This window comes from Bos mutus, chromosome 20 (genome assembly GCF_027580195.1).
Source record: "Bos mutus isolate GX-2022 chromosome 20, NWIPB_WYAK_1.1, whole genome shotgun sequence".
Classification (NCBI taxonomy): domain Eukaryota; kingdom Metazoa; phylum Chordata; class Mammalia; order Artiodactyla; family Bovidae; genus Bos; species Bos mutus.
Window position 1 is genome coordinate 53725404 of NC_091636.1, and position 24081 is coordinate 53749484.

The 24081-nt window shown below is 35.9% G+C and overlaps 1 protein-coding gene across 2 annotated transcripts in view; it reads left to right on the forward strand.

Annotated features, from left to right (window-relative positions):
* The window catches only part of CDH18 (cadherin 18), a 413479-nt gene that overhangs the window by 332540 nt on the left and 56858 nt on the right, over positions 1-24081 (forward strand). For both annotated transcript variants that reach the window (XM_005899707.2, XM_070357847.1), the window contains one exon: positions 19239-19360. In XM_005899707.2, coding sequence (XP_005899769.1) covers positions 19239-19360 — 122 coding nt within the window. The remainder of the gene's footprint in view (positions 1-19238; positions 19361-24081) is intronic.

Consider the following 24081-nt stretch of genomic DNA (forward strand, 5'->3'; position numbering starts at 1 on the left):
CTCTTTTAACCAATGATCAAAAGTAATACAATAAAATACTTTTCTGAAATTTTTATTTATACATGCAAGGGTCAGTGTATTAGCTACCTATAGCCATATGATAGATTACTTCAAAATATCAAAAAGTAGTTCAATTTTTTTCTAAGACTTAAAATAAATTTATTGACTCATTTATCTGAATATTCCATAGATAAATTGAGCTTCAGACTTACCTTTATCAGGACTCTTATCTCCATTTCATTGTATTTTTTTCTGCATTCCATTTTATCATATTTTGACTTAAGGTTGCTATATTATAGTAACAAGCAACTAGTACTATGTTAACTTTTAGTATGTTAATAGGGTGAATGCCACCTTAATTTGGTACACACTCAGCCTCATTCAGGGTGCAATAAATTGTCACTTTGGATAATAAGATGCTGCTTTATTTAATTTAAACTAGTCTCCATTCACTTTCTTTAAAAACTGTGTTTAGTACATGAAATGTGCCCATAATTTAATTGCTTAGTATGACAAAAGGTATGGAATTGTTTGTATTGGCTCAAGACTTTCAAGATTCACATTTTTATTTTCACTTGCAGTCAATTCCATTCAAATCTCTTGGATTCTACATATAAGGAGGAGGCTCATCAAGCAATTATAACATTTAATACATTTTATTGTTGTTGTTGTTTACCTAATATGTCAATACACTGAGACATTACTAATTGCACTATCCCAAACTCAGTATCAAATTCTAAAATAAGTAGAACATATTAGTTTATTCAAGAGAAACTCAAATAACTCAAACAATTATATCAGGTCAGTTCAGTTCCGTCACTCAGTCGTGTCCCACTCTTTGAGACCCCATGAACTGCAGCACACCAGGCTTCCCTGTCCATCACCAACTCCCAGAGCTTACTCAAACTCATGGCCATCAAGTCGGTGATGCCATCCAACCATTTCATCCTCTGTCATCCCCTTTTCCACCTTCCTTCAGTCTTTCCCAGCATCAGGGTTTTTCCAGTGAGTCAGTTCTTTGCATCTGGTGGCCAAAGTATTGGAGTTTCAGTTTCAACATCAGTCCTTCCAATGAACATTCAGCACTGAGTTCATTTAGGATTGACTAGTTGAATCTCCTTACAGTCCAAGGGACTCTCAAGAGTCTCATCCAACACCAAGGTCAAAAGCATCAATTCTTCAGTGTTCAGCTTTCCTTATAGTCCAACTCTCACATCCATACATGGCCACTGGAAAAACCATAGCTTTGACTAGAGGAAACTTTGTCAGGAAAGTAATGTCTCTGCTCTTTAATATGCTGTCTAGGTTTGTCAGAGATTTTCTTCCAAGGAGCAAGTGTTTCTTAATTTCATGGCTGCAGTCACCATCTGCAGTGATTTTGGACCCAAAGAAAATAAAGTCTCACTGTTTCCATTGTTTCCTCATCTATTTGCAATGAAGTGATGGGACCAGATGCCATGATCTTAGTTTTCTGAATTGCTGAGCTTTAAGCCAACTTTTACACTCTGGTCTTTCACTTTTATCAAGAAGCTCTTTAGTTCTTCTTCACTTTCTGCCATAAGTGTGGTGACATCTGCATATCTAAAGTTATTAATATTTCTCTTGGCAATCTTGATTCCAGCTTGTGCTTCATCCAGTCCAATATTTAGAATGATGTACTCTGCATATAAGTTAAATAAGCAGGGTGATAACATACAGCCTTGACGTACTCCTTTCCTGATTTGGAACCAGTCTGTTGTTCCATGTCCAGTTCTGACTGTTTCTTCTTGACCTGCACTCAGATTTCTCAGGGAGGCAGGTCAGGTGGTCTGGTATTCCCATCTCTTTCAGAATTTTACATAGTTTATTGTGATCCACACAGTCAAAGGTATAGTCAATAAAGCAGAAGTAGATGTTTTTCTGAAATCATCTTACCTTTTGATGATCCAATGGATGTTGGCAATTTGATCTCTGGTTCCTCTGCCTTTTCTAAATCCACCTTGAACATATGGAAGTTTGTGGTTCACATACTATACTGTGGAATGCTGGCTTAGAGAATTTTGAGTATTAATTTGCTAGTGTGTGAGATGAATGCAATTGTGCAGTAGTTTGAACATTTTTTGGCATTGCCTTTCTTTGGGATTGAAATGATAACTGACCTTTTCCAGTACTATGGCCACTGTTGAGTTTCCCATATTTGCTGGCGTATTGAGTGCAGCACTTTCACAGCATCATCTTTTAGGATTTGAGCTAGATCAACTGAAATTCTATCACACGTCCACTGGCTTTATTAGTAGAGATGCTTCCTAAGGCCCACTTGACTTCACATTCCAGCATGTCTTGCTGTAGGTGAGTGATCACACCATGGTGGTTATCTGGGTCATGAAGATCTTTTTTGTATAGGTCTTCTGTGTATTCTTGCCACCTCTCCTTAATACCTTCTGCTTCTGTTAGGTCCATACTATTTCTGTCCTTTATTGTGCTCATCTTTCATTAAATGTTCCCTTAGTATTTCTAATTTTCTTGAAGAGATCTCTAGTCTTTTTCATTCTATTGTTTTCCTCTATTTTATTGCATTGATCACAGAGGAAGGCTTTCTTATTTCTCCTTGATATTCTTTGGAAGTCTGCATTCAAATGGATATATCTTTCTTTTTCTCTTTTGCCTTCTGCTTCTCTTCTTTTCTCAGCTATTTGTAAGGCCTCCTCATACAACCATTTTGCATTTTTGCATTTCTTTTTTCTTGTGGATGGTCTTCATCACTGCCTCTATATGATGTCAGGAACCTCTTTCAATAATTTTTCAGGCACTCTATCAGATTTTATCCCTTGAATCTATTTGTCACTTCCACTTTATAGTCGTAAGGGATTTCATTTAGGCCATACCTGAATGGTGTAGTGGTTTTCCCTGCTTTCTTCAATTTAAGTCTGAATTTAGCAATAAGGAGTTCATGGTCTGAGCCAGAGTCAGCTCCTGGTCTTGTTTTTGCTGACTGTATAGAGCTTGTCCATCTTTGGCTGCAAGGAATATCATCAATCTGATTTCAATATTGACCATCTGGTGACGTCCATGTGTAGAGTCCTCTTGTGTTCTTGGAAGGGGGTGTTTGCTATGACCAGTGTGTTCTCTTGGCAAAACTCTTTTAGTCTTTGTCCTGCTTCATTTTGTACACCAAGGCCCAATTTGCTTGTTATTCCAGGTATCTCTTGACTTCCTACTTTTGCATTCCAGTCCCCAATAATGAAAAGGACATCTTTTTTGGGGTGTTAGTTCTAGAAGGTCTTATAGGTCTTCATAGAACCGTTCAGCTTCTTCAGCATTACTGGTCGGGGGTATAGACTTGGATTATTGTGATACTGAATCGTTTGCCTTGGAAATGAACAGAGATCATTCTGTCATTTATGAGATTGCATCGAAGTGCTGCATTTCAGACTCTTTTGTTGACTATAATGGTTACTCCATTTCTTCTAAGGGATTCTTGCCCACAGTAGTAGATATAATGGTCATCTGAGTTAAATTCATCCATTCCAGTCCATTTTATTTCACTGATTCCTAAAACGTGAATGTTGACTCTTGCTGATCTCCTGTTTGACCACTTCCAATTTGCCTTGATTTATGGACCTAACATTCCAGGCTCCTGTGACATATTGCTCTTTACATCATCAGACTTTACTTCCATAACCAGTCACATCCACCACTGAGTGTTGGTTTTGCTTTGTCTTCCTCTCTTCATTCTTTCTGAAGTTATTTCTCCACTGATCTCCAGTAGCATATTGCACACCTACTGGCAGGGAGATTTCATCTTTTAGTGCCCTTTTTGCCTTTTCATACTGTTCATGAGATTCTCAAGGCAAGAATACTGAAGTGGTTTGCTATTCCCTTCTCCAGTGGACCACATTTTGTCAGAATTCTCGACCATGACCCATCCATCTTGGGTGGCCCTTTACCACATGGCTCATAGTTTCATTGAGTTAGACTAGGCTGTGGTCCATGTGATCAGTTTGGTTAGTTTTCTATGATTGTGATTTTCATTCTGTCAGCCCTTAGAAGGATAGGGATAAGAGGCTTATGGAAGCTTCTTGATGGGAGAGACTGACTGAGGGGGAAACTGGGTCTTCTTCTGATGGGCCAGGCCATGCTCAGTAAATCTTTAATCCAATTTTCTGTTGATGTGTAGGGATGTGTTCCCTCCCTGTTTGACCTGAGACCAAACTATGATGTAGTTACTGAAGATAATGGTGACCTCTTTCAAAAGGTCCCATACATGCACTGCTATACTCAGTGTCCCCGACCCTGCAGCAGGCCACCACTGACACACGCCTCTGCCAGAGACTCCTGGACACTCACAGGCAAGTCTGGGTCAGTCTCTTATGGTGTCACTGCTCGTTTCTCCTGGGTCCTGGTGTGCACAAGGTCTTCTTTGTGCCCTCCAAGAGTCTGTTTCCCTAGGCCTGTGTAAGTTCTGGTGGTTCTATGGTAGGGTTAATGGTGACCTCCTCCAAGAGGGTTTATGTCATACCCTGGTCTGTTGCACCCAGAGCCCCTTCTCCTGCAGTAGGCCACTGCTGACCTGTACCTCTGCAGGTGAGACTCAAACACTACGGTTAGCTTAACTTTAAAATATATCCATGAGGCAATAACTTCTTCCCATTTCCATCACTCCTACCCCTGTCCAAACAACCATCATTCCCCACTACAGTATGGCAATAGCTTTCTAAATAGTACTTTGAACTTAACCCTCACCTCCTTTCATCTGCCAGTGTTTCTTTTAAATCATGAGTATATCATGTAGTTCTGTTTTCAGTATGATAAAATACTCCCAAAGAAGTTAAAGCTACACTACATGACACTTATGTAGGGTGTACCAGTACACACACACACTAACATTGCGTCAAATAAGTAAAAGGTAAACATAGGATATATCTTCTGTTTTACCTTTAGTTCTTGGTAGACGGAGTGAAAGTGTTACCCATCAGAAACTGTGTACGTGATGCTTCTTACATGTCATTTCAGATCACCTTAACCTCAATGACTCTGATAAGTGAGAAATGGAAACTAAAATAACTAAAGTTAAGTAGGTTAACGTTGTTATTTTGAAATTTTTTAGAAAGAAAATTATCTCAAAAGGAAGGTCTAAGACTCAATTAGAAACAATAACAAAGACAAAGGTACACATGAGAACACTGACTCTTTAATAACATAATATGTCAAATTTTATGGATTAACAAAATCACAGGCATCATCACAGCATTACCATAACTTACAGGTGTAAAGTTGTGTGAGCTGATTGGAATTAAATCATTTAAAATTTGTTTAAATGTTTGGGAAAAAAGTAAAGACTCTGATTGTTTTTAGATTTTCTGGAGTTACATGAGCATGTTAATGTTTGCAGATTTTAAAAAATTAGCATACAAATGTAAAATTAGAGGGGAAATATAATAGGAATAAAACCTTAAGCAATCTACTGGAATGTAAAATTGCAAAGAGCTAAAAACAGAAAAATTAGGACAAATTTGAAGTGCATAATAAAATGGTAAATATATATGTATTACATATATATATATAAATAACCAAAGTGTCATAAATATGATAAACAAACAACATTACCATACCATGGTGAAATAAAAAATATATCATCTTTATGCTACTCATAATAGGCACATGATGAAATATAAAGATATAGAAGTTTCTAAAATAAGAAGATACAATAAATCATAGACAATTATAACCAAAATAAATCTGGCAGAACTATGCTAGTGTCAGAAAAAAATATACTGTAAATCATTTAGCTAGCAGGATGGTAAGAAAGTCAGCCCATATCAACATGTATTTTGTGCCATCAGGATCTTCCCTCTTATCTTAGCCAGTAAAGAATCTACCTGCAAGGCAGGAAACCTGGGTTTGATTCCTGAATCAGAAAGATCCCCTGGAGAAGGAAATGGCAACCCATTCTAGTATTATTGCCTGGAGAATCCCATGGAGAAAGAGTCTGGCAGGGTGGAGTTCATGGGGTATCAAGAGTCAGAAATGACTTAGTGACTAAACCACTACCTTGTATTATCAGAGTGAAGTAACATGGAGCTCGTATGCACCTAATGAAATATCTTAGGATAAGAAAGCCATGGTACATATATACAATGGAGTATTACTCAGCCATTAAAAGAATTCATTTGAATCAGTTCTAATGAGATGGATGAAACTGGAGCCTATTATACAGAGTGAAGTAAGCCAGAAAGAAAAACACCAATACAGTATACTAACACATATATATGGAATTTAGAAAAATGGTAACAAAAACCCTGTATACGAGACAGCAAAAGAGAACAGTCTTATGGACTCTGTGGGAGAGGGAGAGGGTGGGAAGATTTTGGAGAATGGCATTGAAACATGTATACTATCATGTATGAAACAAGTCGCCAGTCCAGGTTCGATGCACAATACTGGATGCTTGGGGCTAGTGCACTGGGATGACCCAGAGGGATGGTATGTGGAGGGAGGAGGAAGGAAGGTTCAGGATGGGGAACACATGTATACCTGTGGCGGATTCATTTCAATATTTGGCAAAACCAATACAATATTGTAAAGTTTAAAAATAAAATTAAAAATTAAAAAAATAAAATAAAATAAAAGATCTTAAAAAATAAGCAAAAACCTAAGCATGAAGAAAACTGGTAATGGATTTCTCTCAGAAACATTATATGAAGCAGACCAAAAAGTTAGTAATAACAAAAGTGTTTCAAAGAACACAAGAAAAACGCATATTTGACTATATAGAGTACAGTAAATTTTAAAAAAAAAATTCATATCATTTTTCACACACATGAAGCAAAATATACTAGCATTGATGACATATGAAAGCACATTGAAATTTGGCACAAAAAAAATGTGTTTATACAAATTCCATCCTTTGAAAACCACACAATCAAATTGTCACAAGTCAATGTTATTTGTAGGCTAGTGGGGAGAAGGGACACACAGTTCAACAGAGGTATGTCATCTAACTCTCAAAATGAAAATTTATCTACCTCCGAACCATAAGCAACAAGCATTTCCAGTTTGTGGAAGATGAAAATTAAACCTTAAATGAAAAATAGGAAAACATAACTACGACTTTGAAATAGAGAAAGTTTTATAAAAACACAAATTGTAAATCCCTTAGTGGATGATACTGATAAACAAAACTATGAAAATTGTGCTTACGTGGTAGTTAGAACATAATTTGAGATAATGAATGAAGATGTGTATATGTACATGTATGCATGCATATAGGGCTTTCCTGGTCACTCAGTGGTAAAGAATTTTCTGCCAGTGCAGGAGACACAAGAGTGATAGGTTTGTCCCCTGGGTCAGGAAGATTCCCCTGGAGAAGCAAATGGCAACCGACTCCAGTATTCTTGCATGGAAAATCCCATGGACAGAGGAGCCTGACAGCTATAGGCTATGAGTCCATGGGGTCTCAAAGGGTCAGATACAACTTATCAACTGGCCATGAGCACACATTCATATATATCTATTAATATATGGATAAATTAAAATAATTGTACTATTTTTGGATTGGTATTACAAGATATATCAGATATATTGACATCAAGTATATATTCCATTTAAATAATAAAATAAGCACTAATTTAAAAACCACCTACTGTGAAAAATAAATTTTACATGTGCCTCACTGTGACATTCCTCTCCATTCCAGCCAAAGCTCGTCACTATTGAATTTTATATTATCTATTAACTTTGTTTTCTTTATAGTTTTACCAAATACAATTTAGCAGTTTATATACACTTATATATATAACTGCATCTTTATATTTATTAACTCATGGGCATTGTAAATTAAATGGCATAATATTCTATGTACTTTGTGTAATTTCTTTTTTGGTTCTGTGTTTTAAAGATTCATCTATACAGAAAAGTACAGCAGAAATTTATCCATTGTTACTATGATGACAAAAATAAATAAAATTTAATTAATGCATGTAACTTCCAATGGCTTTGGGCTGTTTTCTCATTTTCTATAGCTTCAGGTATTATTAATATTGCTGATATAATGCTTTAAACTTATTTCTCATTGCAAATGTAAAAAACCTTCTCTACATATACGACATTGAGTGCACCTACCAAGAGCATATATTTCTAGAAGTATTCTCAAATGTTTTTCAAAAAGAATGCTTAACATGTATTTTATAAAGTATGTAGTATATTCAGTGATTGACTCAGAAATTAAGGTATATATTTAATATGTGAACTAAATATCTTTGAACCAAGATATTTCATTTTATAAAGAAAAAAATTCCACTTTCAAATATGCTTGTATTCAGTTGCAGAATTACATTAACTGTCCTGTCTCACCTTTCAGGCTACTTAAAATTGTAAGAATTTAAAGGTTATAGAAAAGATATTCTAATATATCATATATCAATTGGAACACATTTTAAAGATGTTTTAGTAAATGTGGACTGTTCTAGCTTTTTTATGGTTTTCATTACATACACTTTTCTATTTTTACTTCTATGTTTATGGAAGATATTGATTAGATCTAATTAATTATCACTGTAATATCAGTAAATCCTTGCATTATCATAGTAGGCAGTAATGCGTAAAATTTAAATCTAAAATAAGGCAGGCTCTAGTTAGGTTCTGTTTATGTTCAATATAAGTAGTTGGAACTTGGGGAAATTATTTAACTAAAATATTACACATTTTTTTATCTGTAACAAAGGATTAGACTAAGAATTAAATGAAGTATAACTTCATCTAGTGTCTGGCATATGGTGTCATAACAAATGACAGCTTTTATCATTATCATAAATATGAATGAACTATATGCTAAATCAGTGTCAGTCATTACTTGTTACATCTTCATGGGGCTTGAGACAAAATTACATTTTGGAAACCACTAGAAAGTAGCATTGGAAATGCATTTTTATAATTTTTTATATATAGTGATAAACTATTCAAGTACCTCTATCAACATTTTAAATATAATTTTTAATTGGATCCCTGTTAAAAATACATTAATTAAACTCTCTTAACTGTGATTGATTTTATATGAAACTTACTGAATAGATGTCCATAATTAACTGTATGTTAGTAATCATAATCAGATTCTCTCTAGGATGTATGAGAATTCTATTCTCCTTAACTAAGATTTTTTTTTTTAAATGTGGATAACATTGAAATGTCCTAAGATGTACAGATCTTGTCACATTTCAGTGGGCTTTCAAATGCACACTTCCATGGTAATCACATCCTTATCAAGCTACTCGACATTTCTGTAACCTCAGAGAAGTTCTCCTCTACAGTGAATTCTTTTACACTTCACCCCTCAGAGGTAGCAATATTGTTATTTATTGCTGCCACTTCTAGAATTTCATATAAATGCAATCAAAAAGTATAGAAGATTGGGTTATTGTTGAGTCACTATGTCGTGTCCGACTTTTTGTGACCCCATGAACTGCAGCATGCCAGGCTACCTGCCCTTCACTATCTCCTGGAGTTTGCTTAAACTCATGTCCACTGAGTCTGTTATGCCATCCAACCATCTCATCATCTGTTGGCCCCTTCTCTTCCTATGTTCAGTCTTTCCCAGCATCAAGGTCTTTTCCGAGTCTGCATCAGGTGGCCAAAGTACTGGAGCTTCAGCAAAAATTCTTCCAATGAATATCCAGGGTTAATTTTCTTTAGGATTGACTGGATTGATTTCCTTTCTGTCCAAGGGACTCTCAAGAGTCTTCTCCAGCACCACAATTCAAAAGCATCAATTCTTTGGTGCTAAGCCTTCTTTATAGGTCATCTCCTCACATCCATGCATGACTACTGGAAAAGTCATAGCTTTGGCTATATATGGATAGTTGTTGGCAAAGTGATGTCTTTGCTTTTTAGTATGATGTCTAGGTTCGTCATAACTTTTGTTCCAAGGAGCTGCTGCTGCTGCTCCTAAGTGGCTTCAGTCATGTCCGACTCTGTGCGACCCCATAGACAGTAGCCCACCAGGCTCCCCCGTCCCTGGGATTCTCCAGGCAAGAACACTGGAGTGAGTTGCCATTTCCTTCTCCAATGCAAGAAAGTGAAAAGGGAAAGTGAAGCCGTTCAGTCATTTCCAACTCTTAGCGACCCCATGGACTGCAGCCTACCAGGCTCCTCCATCCATGGGATTTTCCAGGCAAGAGTACTGGAGTGGGGTGCCATTGCCAAGGAGCTAGCATCGTTTAATTTCATGACTACAGTCACCATCCACAGTGATTTCAGAGCCCAAGAAAATAAAATCTGTCACTGTTTCCACTTTTTCCCCATCTATGTACTATGAAGTGATGGGACCGTATGTCATGATCTTAATTTTTTGAATGTTGAGTGTTAAGCCAGCTTTTTCATTCTCTTCTTTCACCCTCATTAAGAGGCTCTTTAGTTCCTCTTTGCTTTCTGCCATTAGAGTGCTATCATCTGCATATCAGAGGTTGTTGATATTTCTCCACTGGCAATCTTGATTCCAGTTTGTGATTCATCCACCTTGTTACACTGTTATTGTATAAAGCCTGAATGATTTTATATAGTATAGTTTCTACTGAAAATCACATGTATAGGATTGTTAGTGTGCCCTATATTTTGATTTTTTGGAAAGGATTAAATTCAATATTCTGCTCTCTCCTAGTCTCAGTGTTTTAAAGTTTACACAACTTCTTTAATTGTGTCTCAAAAGTACAGTTTGGCCCATGGAACCATTCTTATTCCTGTTTACAGATTAAATAATTAAGTTATAGAAATAAAAAATAACTTGCCAAAGTTCATGTTCCTTAAGGGACATGGATAGTGGCTCCTACTGAATAAGTTGGCTGAAGACAGTATATTTTTATTTACTGTGCCATCAAAAGGACGGAACACTTATTTTGAGAAATGCATGTGAGCCTGAAATTAATAGTAACAATGACAGAAATGTGCATTAAGAATTCCTTGGACATTATCCAGTTTTTACCACAACAAAATGCTTCTCACACACAAAAATGTGTCTGCATTTATAGGTAAAGTGGTTGGTATTCAAAGAATAGAATACTAACACTAAGGCTGAGGGAAATTAAAAAAAAATACCAAAGAATCTTGCTAATTTACTAATATAGATTTAGCTAATTTCATTATTGAGCAGAAATACTAGAATGAGTGTAGGTAAGCCACAATTGGTTACAAAACTATAGTGAGTTTTCCACTCTAATTATCTGAAATTAAAGTTACAGTTTTTACACACCGTCCTACTTTTCAGTTCAGTTCAGTTGAGGTCAGTCACTCAGTCATGTCTGACTCTTGTGACCCCATGAGCTCAGCTTTCCTCATAGTCTAACTCTCACATCCATACATGACCACTGGAAAAACCACAGCCTTGACTAGACGGACCTTTGTTGGCAAAGTAATGTCTCTGCTTTTCAATATGCTATCTAGGTTGGTCATAACTAAGTGTCTTTTAATTTCATGGCTGCAGTCACCATCTGCAGTGATTTTGGAGCCCGAAAAATAAAGTCTGACACTGTTTCCACTGTTTTCCCATCTATTTCAGGAAATAGCAATTATTTAATTTGCATGTGTTGGAATCAAGCTTACTCTGAGACTGTTTTTCATGACTCTTCATCAGTATCTCTTGAGATTCCCCTGACAAAGCATGCCCTACAGATCACTAGTTGCATCCACAATAAGGTTAGATTCTGTTCCCTACAAAACAGAAAATTATAGTACACTTACCTACAAATAAGTATCTGTTTGATCCCAGCTCTGTACTTTTAATCCTTACATGATAGAATAGTAATTGTACACTGGAGATACAATATATAACATTAGAGAAACATGGAGAGAGTCTGTTTCCATCCAGGAGGATTTAGTTTCCTGTGCCCAAGTATGGAGTACAGGCAAGGCTATGCCAATTCCAGAGGACAGCATGAGCAATGCAGAGGTAGGGCAGTGAGAAGTAGTGTTTGAAAACAATAAAATGCTTAGTCGTTCTCTTATTCTAGTCTTTCCTCAAGACATAGTCTTCCCAGAATCCTTTCCTAAAAAATTATTTTTTTAATTTTTTAATTGAAAGATAATTACTTTACAGAATTTTGTGATTTTCTGTCATACATCAACAAGAATCAGCCATATATACACCCTTGGCCCCTCCCTCCTAAACCTCCCTCCCATCTCCCTCCCCACCCCACCCTTCAGCCTGTTTCAGCTCCTGTTTGAGTTCTCTGAGTCATACAGCAAATTCCCATTGGCCATCTGTTTTACACATGGTATTAGAAATTTCTATGTTACTCTGTCCATACATCTCCCCTTCTCACTCCTCTCTTCCCACCTTGTCCATAGGTCTGTTCTTTATGCCTCTTTCTACACTGCTGCCCTGAAGATAAATTCATCAGTGCCATCTCTCAGATTTTATATATATATATATGTGTGTGTGTGTATATATATATATATATGTATGTGTGTGTGTGTGTGTGTACATAATATTTGCATTTCTCTTTCTGACTTAATTCACTCTGTATAATGGGCTGTAGTTTCATCCACCTCATTAGAACAGATTCAAATGTATTCCTTTTTATGGCTGAGTAGTATTCCATTGTATATATGTACCACTGCTTCTTTATTCATTCATCTGTTGATGGACATCTAGGTTGCTTCCATGTTCTACCTATTGTAAACAGTGCTACAGTGAACATTGAGGTACATGTGTCTTTCCTGAAAACATTTTTCTGATACAACAAAATAACATCTAGTTCTTCTCATTCAGAAAAGGAGCAGAGAATTTTGATGCCTTTTAAGACTGTTGATACCAATGATTAAAATTAATGATATTCTTGTCTCAGATTTATAGAACAGATTTCTTTTGTCTGCTCTTAAAAGTGAACAAATACCTGGTTGAGAAATATAGAAATATACTAGCATATATACAATGGTTAGAAAAAAAGCATTTATACAGTGGCAGTTGTATAAGGTCTGAGAAGTAATTCATAACCCTGGCTTTGTCAAGATAAGTCATTTAAACTATGTCGGTTTTACTTGGTAATTTACAAAATGAGAATTCATACTGAATGTTCTTTTTTATTTTTAAAATGATAAAACGATCAAGTATGATCAATATCAGCTTCCAAAAAAACTTCATTTCAGTTCACTCAGTCACTCAGTCGTGTCCAACTCCTTGCGACCCCATGAATCACAGCACACCAGGCCTCCCTGTCCATCACCAACTCCCAGAGTTCACCCAGACTCATGTCCATCGAGTCAATGGTGCCATCCAGCCATCTCATCCTGTCATCCCCTTTTCCTCCTGCCCCCAATCTCTCCCAGCATTAGAGTCTTTTCCAATTAGTCAACTCTTCACATGAGGTGGCCAAAGTACTGGAGTTTCAGCTTTATCATCATTCCTTCCAAAGAACACCCAGGGCTGATCTCCTTCAGAATGGACTGGTTGGATCTCCTTGCAGTCCAAGGGACTCTCAAGAGTCTTCTCCAACACCACAGTTCAAAAGCATCAGTTCTTCGGCACTCAACCTTCTTCAAAGTCCAACTCTCACATCCATACATGACCACAGGAAAAACCATAGCCTTGACTAGACGGACCTTTGTTGGCAAAGCAATGTCTCTGCTTTTGAATATGCTATCTAGGTTGGTCATAACTTTCCTTCCAAGGAGTAAGCGTCTTTTAATTTCATGGCTGCAGTCACCATCTGCAGTGATTTTGGAGCCCAGAAAAATAAAGTCTGACACTGTTTCCATTGTTTTCCCATCTATTTCCCATGAAGTGATGGGACCGGAATCCATGATCTTCATTTTCTGAATGGTGAGCTTTAAGCCAACTTTTTGACTCTCCACTTTCACTTTCATCAGGAGGCTTTTGAGTTCCTCTTCACTTTCTGCCATAAGGGTGGTGCCATCTGTATATCTGAGGTTATTGATATTTCTCCCGGCAATCTTGATCCCAGCTTGTGTTTCTTCCAGTCCAGCATTTCTCATGATGTACTCTGCATATAAGTTAAATAAGCAGGGTGACATATACAGCCTTGATATACTCCTTTTCCTATTTGGAACCAGTCTGTTGTTCCATGTCCAGTTCTATCTGTTGCTTCCTGACCTGCATACAGATTTCTCAAGCGGCACGTCAGGTGGTCTGGTATTCCCATCTCTTTCAGAATTTTCCACAGTTTATTATGATCCACACAGTCAAAGGCTTTGGCATAGTCAATAAAGTAGAAATAGATGTTTTTCTGGAACTCTCTTGCTTTTTCCATGATCCAGCAGATGTTGGCAATTTAACTCTGGCTCCTCTGCCTTTTCTAAAACCAGCTTGAACATCAGGAAGTTCACAGTTCACATATTGCTGAAGCCTAGCTTGGAGAATTTTGAGCATTACTTTGCTAGCGTGTGAGATGAGTGCAATTGTGCAGTAGTTTGAGCATTCTTTGGCATTGCCTTTCTTTGAGATTGGAATGAAAACTGACCTTTTCCAGTCCTGTGGCCACTGCTGAGTTTTCCAAATTTGCTAGCATATTAAGTGCAGCACTTTCACAGCATTATCTTTCAGGATTTGAAATAGCTCAACTGGAATTCCATCACCTCCACTAGCTTTGTTCATAGTGATGCTTTCTAAGGCCCACTTGACTTCACATTCCAGGATGTCTGGCTCTAGGTCAGTGATCACACCATCGTGATTATCTGGGTTGTGAAGATCTTTTTTGTACAGTTCTTCAGTTTATTCCTGCCACCTCTTCTTAATATCTTCTGCTTCTGTTAGGTCCATATCATTTCTGTCCTCTATCGAGCCCATCTTTGCATGAAAAGTTCCCTTGGTATCTCTAATTTTCTTGAAGAGATCTCTAGTCGTTCCCATTCTGTTGTTTTCCTCTAATTCTTTGCATTGATCACTGAAGAAAGCTTTCTTATCTCTTCTTGCTATTCTTCGGAACTCTGCATTCAGATGATTATATCTTTCCTTTTCTCCTTTGCTTTTCGCTTCTCTTCTTTTCACAGCTATTTGTAAGGCCTCCCCAGACAGCCATTTTGCTTTTTTGCATTTCTTTTCCATGGGGATGGTCTTGATCCCTGTCTCCTGGACAATGTCATGAACCTCATTCCATAGTTCATCAGGCACTCTATCTTATCAGATCTAGGTCCTTAAATCTATTTCTCACTTCTACTGTATAATCATAAGGGATTTGATTTAAGTCATACCTGAATGGTCTAGTGGTTTCCCCTACTTTCTTCAATTTAAGTCTGAATTTGGCAATAAGGAGTTCATGATCTGAGCCACAGTCAGCTCCTGGTCTCGTTTCTGTTGACTCTATAGAGCTTCTCCATCTTTGGCTGCAAAGAATATAATCAATCTGATTTTCGGTGTTGACCATCTGGTGATGTCCATGTGTAGAGTTTCTTTTGTGTTGTTGGAAGAGGGTGTTTGTTATGACCACTGCATTTTCTTGGCAAAACTCAGTCTTTGCCCTGCTTCATTTCATATTCCAAGGCCAAATTTGCCTGTTACTCCAGGTGTTTCTTGACTTCCTACTTTTGTATTCCAGTCCCCTATAATGAAAAAGACATCTTTTTTGAGTGTTAGCAATGCCTTTTTTTCATAATATTTTATCTTGTTAATTGCTCAGCTGTGTCTGACTCTTTCCAACAAAGGCTGAATAGATGTAACAAATGTGATAGTTTATATCATCAGTTCAGCTCAGTCACTCAGTCATGTCCAAATCTTTGCAACCCCATGAATTGCAGCATTCCAGGCTTCCCTGTCCACCACCAACTTCCAGAGTTTACTCAAACTCATGTTCATTGAGTCAGGGATGTCATCCAACCATCTCGTCCTCTGTCCTCCCCTTCTCCTCCCGCCTTCATTTTTCCCAGCATCAGGGTCTTTTCAAATGAGTCAGGACTTCAGCATCAGTCCTTCCAATGAATATTCACAATTTATTTCCTTTAGGAAGAATAGCAGCAGAGCTACAGCAATAGTTAAAATCTTAGAAACCAAATGCTAATTGAAATATGTATTTTCAGAAATTTCTCAGAAGACTGCATTTAAAATTGTAGTATTTTGTAAAGATGAAAAAAAAAACACATGCAAAACTAAATAATTCATTGCAAAATTAAATAGTATATTGTTGAGTATAACCTTCTTAATAATATTAGTTCTTGAGTACAGTGATATGATAAAATATATTTATTATTATGCTTTGCACTATCTTCTTTGTTGATATTGAGTTAAATATATAGACTTCTAACTTTGTTGTTGTTTAGTCAGTAAGTTGTATCCAACTCTTTTTTTACTCCATGGACTGTAGCCCTCCAGACTCTTCAGTCCATGTGATTCTCCAGGCAAGAATACTGGAGTGGGTTGCAATTTCCTACTCTAGGATATCTTTCCAATCCAGGGATCAAACACACGTCTCTTGTATCTCCTGCATTGGCAGATGGATTCTTCATCACTACACCACTTGGGAAGCCCCTTTTTCATAATAAGTCACTCTAAATAAGCAAATATTTTAATCAACATCGGGCTAACTTTAATATAATGGATCTATTTGTCTTTATAATATAAAATTGACTGATATGATACATCAGCATCCCATTATCTTTTATTTTACATTGACAAAATATCATAAGTGCCAATTCTATTAGTCATTATATTAAGCTATTCATACAATATATTAATTTTAATATTCTATGACTTTTTTCTGTATATTTAGGTTTCCATGGTGGCTCCATGGTAAAGAACCTGCATGCCAAGGCAGGAGACACAGGTTTGATCCTAGGGTGTTTGATCCATAGTTGTTGGTTGTTGTACAGTCACTCAGTCATGTCCAGATCTTTGCAACCCCATGGACTGTGGCACACCAAGCTTCCCTGTCTTTCACTATATCCCTGAGTTTGCTCAAATTCATGTTCACTGAGTCAGTGATGCCATCCAACAATCTCATCCTCTTTCATCCCCTTCTCCTCCTGCCTTCCATCTTTCCCAGCATCAGGCTCTTTTCCAGTGAGTCAGCTCTTCTCATCAGGTGGCCAAAATATTGGAGGTTCATCTTCAGCATCAGTCCTTCCAATGAATAATCAGGGCTGATTTCCTTTAGGATTGACTTGTTGGATCACCTTGCTGTCCAAGGGACTCTCAAGAGTCTTCTCCAGAGCCACATTTTGAAGGTATCAATTCTTCGGTGTTCAGCCTTTTTATTGTCCAGCTCTCACATCTGTACATGACTTCTGGGAAAAGCATAGCTTTGACTACATGGACCTTTGTAGGCGAAGTAATGTCTCTGCTTTTTAGTATGCTGCCTAGGTTTGTCACTTCTTTCCTTCCAAGAAGCAAGTTTCTTTTAATTCCATGGCTATGTCCGTTCTAACTGTTGCTTCTTGACCTGAATACAGGTTTCTCAGGAGGCAGATAAGGTGGTCTGGTATTCCCATCTGTTTAGCGGATGTTGGCAATTTGATATTTGGACCTCTGCCTTTTCTGAATCCAGCTTGTGTATCTGGAAGTTCTCAGTTCACATATTGTCGAAGCCTAGATTGGAGAATTTTGAGCATTTCTTTGCTAGCATGTGAAATGAGTGCTATTTTGCAGTAGTTTGAACATTTTTTGGCATTTCCTTCCTTGGAATTGGAATGAAAACTGACTTTTTCCAGTCCTGTGGCCAATGCTGAGTTTTCCAAATTTGCTGGCATATTGAATGCAGCACTTTGACAGCATTATCATTTAAGTTTTGGAACAAGCTCAGATGAAATTGCATCACCTCCACTAGCTTTGTTCACAGTGATGCATCCTAAGGTCCATTTTTGTTTGTTTGTTTGTTTGTTTAGAATGTATGGATATTACATTTTATATCTTACTTTTTGCTATGTATATTAAGAGAAGTATCCCTGTGTTTTTTCTTCCTCCTTTAATGCTTTGACTTTTTAGATAACTTTTATATTTAAAAAAAAAAATCCCTAATTTCTTCTCTCCCTCTCTCCTTCCTTCTTTGTTTCCTTTTTAATGATGAACTAAGAAACATTCCGGGAACTAAACAAATAATAGATTTTCTTTTATATACCACTATAATGGGTTTGGTATTATTTTGTTTAATCCACTGACAGATAATACCTCTCATGAGTGGGAGTATCTGATATTGATAGTAAAACTTTGATTGATATTGATATTGATTGATCAATATTGATATTGATATTGATAGTATCTGATATTGATAGTAAAACTTTACTGGCCACAGAGAACAAGTTGTAGCATATTTTATCCTTTGTCTTCTGGGGAAAAGATTTATAAGGTTGAAGATATTTTTTTCTTTAACTTTAAGTAAAATTATCTAGGACTGATACTTTATCTTTGAAAACTATTTTTAACCTAAGAATTTATCTTCTTTAGTTATTGTAGTACCACTCTGATTTCCTACTTTTTTAAAAGCACCTATGTCATGTGTAATACATCCATTTTCTTAATGGATAATTAAATAATGGATAACTTAAATATCCATTTTCTTTAGTATTTTATGTATATGTATTTTATCCTTTTTTCCTAATATGTTTTGTTTTTGCCTTCTCATTAGTTTTTCCATTATGAATTCTATATTTTTAGCTTTGACATATAAATAAACCAAACATTTCTTTTCTTATATCTCATAACTAATAAACCTATTGAAAAATGGTAAGACTGCACTTTAGAAATATTTTAAAATAGTAGCTCTAATATATTGATATTTATCAGGGTTTTATATGAATTCTATGCTGTTCCAATTTAAATTATTCTTTTTATTTTTCCCCAAGTATGACTTGACACTGCAGACTGCATATATTGTCCTATAAGAATTTTATCCTTGTGTAAAGAACTTTATTTTCTCCAAGTTGATTTAGACTTGAAACCTTGAATGTTTTAAAGATTATCTTATTTTTTTCCAACTACTGTGCTTTTCTTAGATTAATGATGAAACCAATTGTTCATCTCTTGGACTTTGACAGCATACAGTGAGTTCTGACAACTTTCTCCCACTCCAGTTCCTGAATAACATGTAATTTCCTTGATATGACAAAGTATCATTTTAGCATTCATGTCATGCCATGGTGTACATTTTTCATTTTTCTGTAAGTTAATGAGTTCTAACAAAGAGTGCCTTCATAAAGTTGTCTTTTGCCAAAAGTCCTGCAGCAGCATGTGGGGCTAGTGACAAGCTACAGTATTAAGGAGATTGGTTTTAAATCAAGTCTCTAAAGTGTGCATGGAAATACTAAATGCATCCCTATGTGTTTTGCAGACAATCCGAGCTTGCTGAGCCATGTCACAGTGGGTATTAGAGTTCTGGATGTCAATGACAATCCACCCGAGCTTGCCAGGGAATATGATATTGTTGTCTGTGAAAATTCTAAGCCTGGTCAGGTAAGTTAATTGTTTCCTTCCTATAATTTGAATGGAAGAAAAATAAGCAGCTCTGTTTCTATTATTCTTAGGTATAATCCTCAAAAATCCCTCAGTGTTATTTTTGTGCTTAATACAAATAATTTTATAAAGCTTTAAGTACCAAATAGATTTTTTGAGAACCATAGAAAATAAATGTTCTCTGGATCACAAATGTAATTCAACAAATGAACTCCATCATGCATGTATTTTTTATGCCAATAAAATTATACTGAATGATTTGCATACAGCCCTGCATTAAGTGAGGAGGAAACAGTGAACTTTCCTGCCCTGATGAAGCTTATAAACTAGAGTGGGGAGAAGAGAATGGCCTGGTCTATTTTGGAGGGAATGAGGGAGCAACATACAGTGGCCATTGAGTACTATGGATACAAGAAGGTGATTAGGTTTCAACATGAAGAATGTATATGTTTGAGAAGGTAGGGAGAATGAAGAATGGACAGAAGAACTGGAACTTGGAACCTGCATCTGGATGTAGTGTGGCAGCCAGATAAAGGAGCATGGTGATTCCATAGGGAGACTAGTATTGTTGATGCCCATAAAACAAGTGGGCTATGGGAAGGGGATGTGCCTCTGTCTTCTCTACTATGTAACAAATTACACAAACTTAGCAGCTTCAAACACCTATTTAGCATCCCATAGTTTCTGCAGTCAGAATTCTGCTCACAGCTTAGCTCAGTCTCTGTAGGAATATCACAAGATGTAATCAAGCTGTGTTCTTACCTGAGGCTGGGAGAACTCTTCCATGCTCACATGGCTGTTGGTAGCATTCAGTTACTCTCAGCTGCAGACCTGAGAGTTTCAGTGTTCCCCAGAGTTTGGAGAGGCCACCACAGTTGGTTTTGCTTGTTTGTTTGTTGTTCATTTTGTGTTTGTTTTTCTTTTCTTTTTGTCATATAGGCTTTCCCAATATGGCCACTTCAAATAAATAGAGAGTCATTCTGAAGAGTCTGACGGTTTCATATAATGTAATGTGGTGTTACCAGTGTGATATATCATATTTCCATATTCTGTTGGTCAAAAGCAGGAAACAAGACACACCTAGAATTCAAGAAAGGGATCACAATGAGGCATGGATTCCATGATGGACACCTTGATGTCTGTCTGTCACATGAATCAAAAGAAGTCAAAATGGTCTGGATCTAGTTCAGTCAGATAACCCCTTTCACTGATTTGTTAAACCAGAGTAAATATATCATACAAAATTATTTTAAATCATTTTGAAACATGATAAAATTATGGTTGTGAGAAACATTGCCTTGTGTTTTTGTGTATAAGGACAATCAGGTATGGCTTGTTAAAGTAATCACTGCTTATATGTTTTTAATATCTCCAGAGGACATATTTACATATGTATAAATGCAGGACTCTTTATATAAAGCTTAAATAAAGTTTTCTCATGTCCATTCCTCACAGGAAAGTGAGGAACAAAATGATTAAAAATTGTATTATTTTTAGGTATTAACAGGTTATCTGTTTTACTGTTAGCAATATATTAAGGTTATCACTTCTGGTGCTTAATTTTTTTTTCCACTTCACCATGTGAAAAAAAAGCAGAGTTTTGTGGTACATATATAAAATGATTTACTTACCAAATCACACTTCAATAGTGCTAGAAATGGATTCACACACTCTAAAATTATTTTCTTAGCATATATTATACAAATACAATTGAAGAGGAAAATGTTAAATATTCAAATAGAAAATTTAGATTAAAAAAAAGTCATTTAACATGGGATTTCAATTTTTACTAGCATCAGATTAGACATAGCTGATAAGAAAATAGTGAAAGTAGAGAACTGCAAATTAGATTCGATTAAAATATTCATGTTAAAGAATGGAAAGACAAGAAGGTAAAAAGTATAAATCAGAATAAGAAAAACATAGAACATGCAGATCTAATATAAAAATTAACCAATTCTCAGAAGGATATTAAAAAGGAAAACTGGGCAGAAGTAATATTTGAAGCAATCATGACTGAAAATTTTTCCATACTGTTGGCAAACATAAAATCAAGAATTCAAGAAACAGAGAAAAACAAAAAGTTGAGCAACTGTTTATAAAAATAACTTAACCTAGATAAATTGAAATAAAATTTCAAAAATAAAGTTAAACTTAAAATTTAAAATATCAAGTGAAAAGAGACATTATACTGTTAAGGAAAAATGCATGTAATGCCAGGCAGAGGTCCTAAGATGACACCAAAAGCATAATCAAAAAGTCAATAAATTTGACTTGATCAAAATTAAACATTTCTGTTTTCTGAAAGAACATTAAGAGGATGAGAAGTAAAATCATAGAGTAAAAAAGATATTTCCAAACCATTTATTCAATGAAGGATTAGCATGCAGAATATAAAAAGAATATTCAAAACTTTCTAAAAGACAATTTTAAAAGCTGATTATTTAATCAGGAAGATAAAATCCCTCCCTAGGGGAAGATAATTCCCAAGAGCCAGAAGATAATATCTGGCAACCATAAATTATTTTCCTACAAAAAATATTCCTCAAAAATAAAGATAACAAAAGTTCATATTTAGACCAAAAAAAAGAGAGAGAGAGAGAAAGAAAGTTTCTTACCATAATAAACATACTAATGATTTTTTTTTGGGGGGGGGAAGGGCAGGTAATCAAATTGGCAGTTTGAAGTAGCAAGAATTCTTAAAGACCAAATCAATCTGTAATTATATTGGTAACATTAAATTATTGATAAGTGAATAGCCCCTGTAAAACTCTTTACATTTGGGGTAATTGATAAACTACTAAATTATAATAGATTGTAGAAAACCTATAACTTTAATTTAAGTGACAAAATAGTAAAAGTCTGTGTAACTAACATAATAGAAATTATAATTTAAAATATTCCTAAATAAAGTGATCTTAAAGTTTTATTTTTGACCTTTATTACATTAATTAAAATTTAAGGACTAAAGAGCCTCTTTATGAAAGTGAAGAGGAGAGTGAAAAAGTTGACTTAAAACTCAGCTTTCAGAAAACTAAGATCATGGCATCGGGTCTCATCACTTCATGTCAAATAGATGGGGAAAAAATGGACTTTATATTTTTGGGCTCCAAAAAGTGACTTTTTAATTTCTGCAACCATGAAAAGCAGAGATATTACTTTGCTAATAAATGTCCATCTAGTCAAAGCTATGGTTTTACCAGTAGTCATGTATGGATGTGAAAGTTGGACTATAAAGAAAGCTGAGCACAGAAGAATTGATGTTTTTGAACTGTGCTGTTGGAGAAAACTATTGTGAGTCCTTTGGACAGCAAGAAGATCCAACCACTCCATCCTAAAGGAAATCAGTCCTGAATATTCATTGGAAGGACTGATGTTGAAGCTGAAACTCCAATACTTTGGCCACATGATGCAAAGAACTGACTTATTGGAAAAGACCCTGATGCTTGGAAAGATTGAAGGTGGGAGGAGAAGGGGATGACAGAGGATGAGATGGTTGGATGGCATCACCCACTAAATGGACATGAGTTTGAGTAAGCTTTGGGTGTTGGTGATGGACAAGGAAGCCTGGCGTGCTATAGTCCATGGGGTGGCAAAGAGTCGGACACGACTGAGCAACTGAGCTGAACTAATATTAATTAAAATATTAATTAATTTAAATAATTTACACAGTGACAATACTGTTGCATGTGGATTTATTTTAATTTCTTTATATTTTACACTACAAAGATACAGGGAAATTATTTTTATATAGGATCTATTTTAAAGGATTATAGAAGGGCATATTAAAAACTAAGATGTAATCCTAATAAAATATATAACCAATTTAATATTTCCAAAACAACCCAGAAAATTCTGTGAAATTTTTAAAGCTTTAAATTTTTAAAGCTAAAGTTAAAGTTACAAATTTTCATATTTGCCCTTAAGATATAGTTTTGTCTTTTAACACAAGATAGCAAAATAAAAGGGAAAAGGTTTAGTACATAAAATTATAATAGCTAGGTAGAATCATGGTAATTAAAAAATAATAAATAAGATAATAAATATAGAATGAGTTCAGTTCAGTTTAGTGGCTCAGTCGTGTCTGACTTTGTGCGACCCCATGGACTGCAGCACACCAGGCCTCTCTGTCCATCACCAACTCCTGGGGTTTACTCAAATTCATGTCCATTGAGTCAGTGATGCCATCCAATCATCTCATTCTCTGTTATCCACTTCTCCTGCCTTCAATCTTTCCAAGCATCAGGGTTCTTTTCAATGAGAGTTCTTCGCATCAGGCAGCCAGGGTTTTGGAGTTTCAGCTTAAGCATCAGTCCTTCTAATTAATATTCAGGACTGATTTTCTTTAGGATGGACTGGTTGGATCTCCTTGCAATCCAGGTGACTCTCAAGAGTCTTCTCCAACACCACAGTTCAAAGGCATCAATACTTTGGCTCTCAGCTTTCTTTATAGTCCAACTCTCACATTCATACATGACTACTGTTAAAACCATAGCTTTGACTAGACAGACCTTTGTTGGCAAAGTAATGTCTCTGCTTTTTAATATGCTGTTTAGTTTGGTCATAACTTTTCTTCCAAGGAGCAAGTGTCTTTTAATTTCATGGGTGCAGTCACAATCTACAGTGATTTTTCGAGACCCCCAAAATAAAGTCTGTCACTATTTCCACTGTTTCCCTATCTATTTGCCATGGATGATGGGACCAGATGCTATGATCTTAGT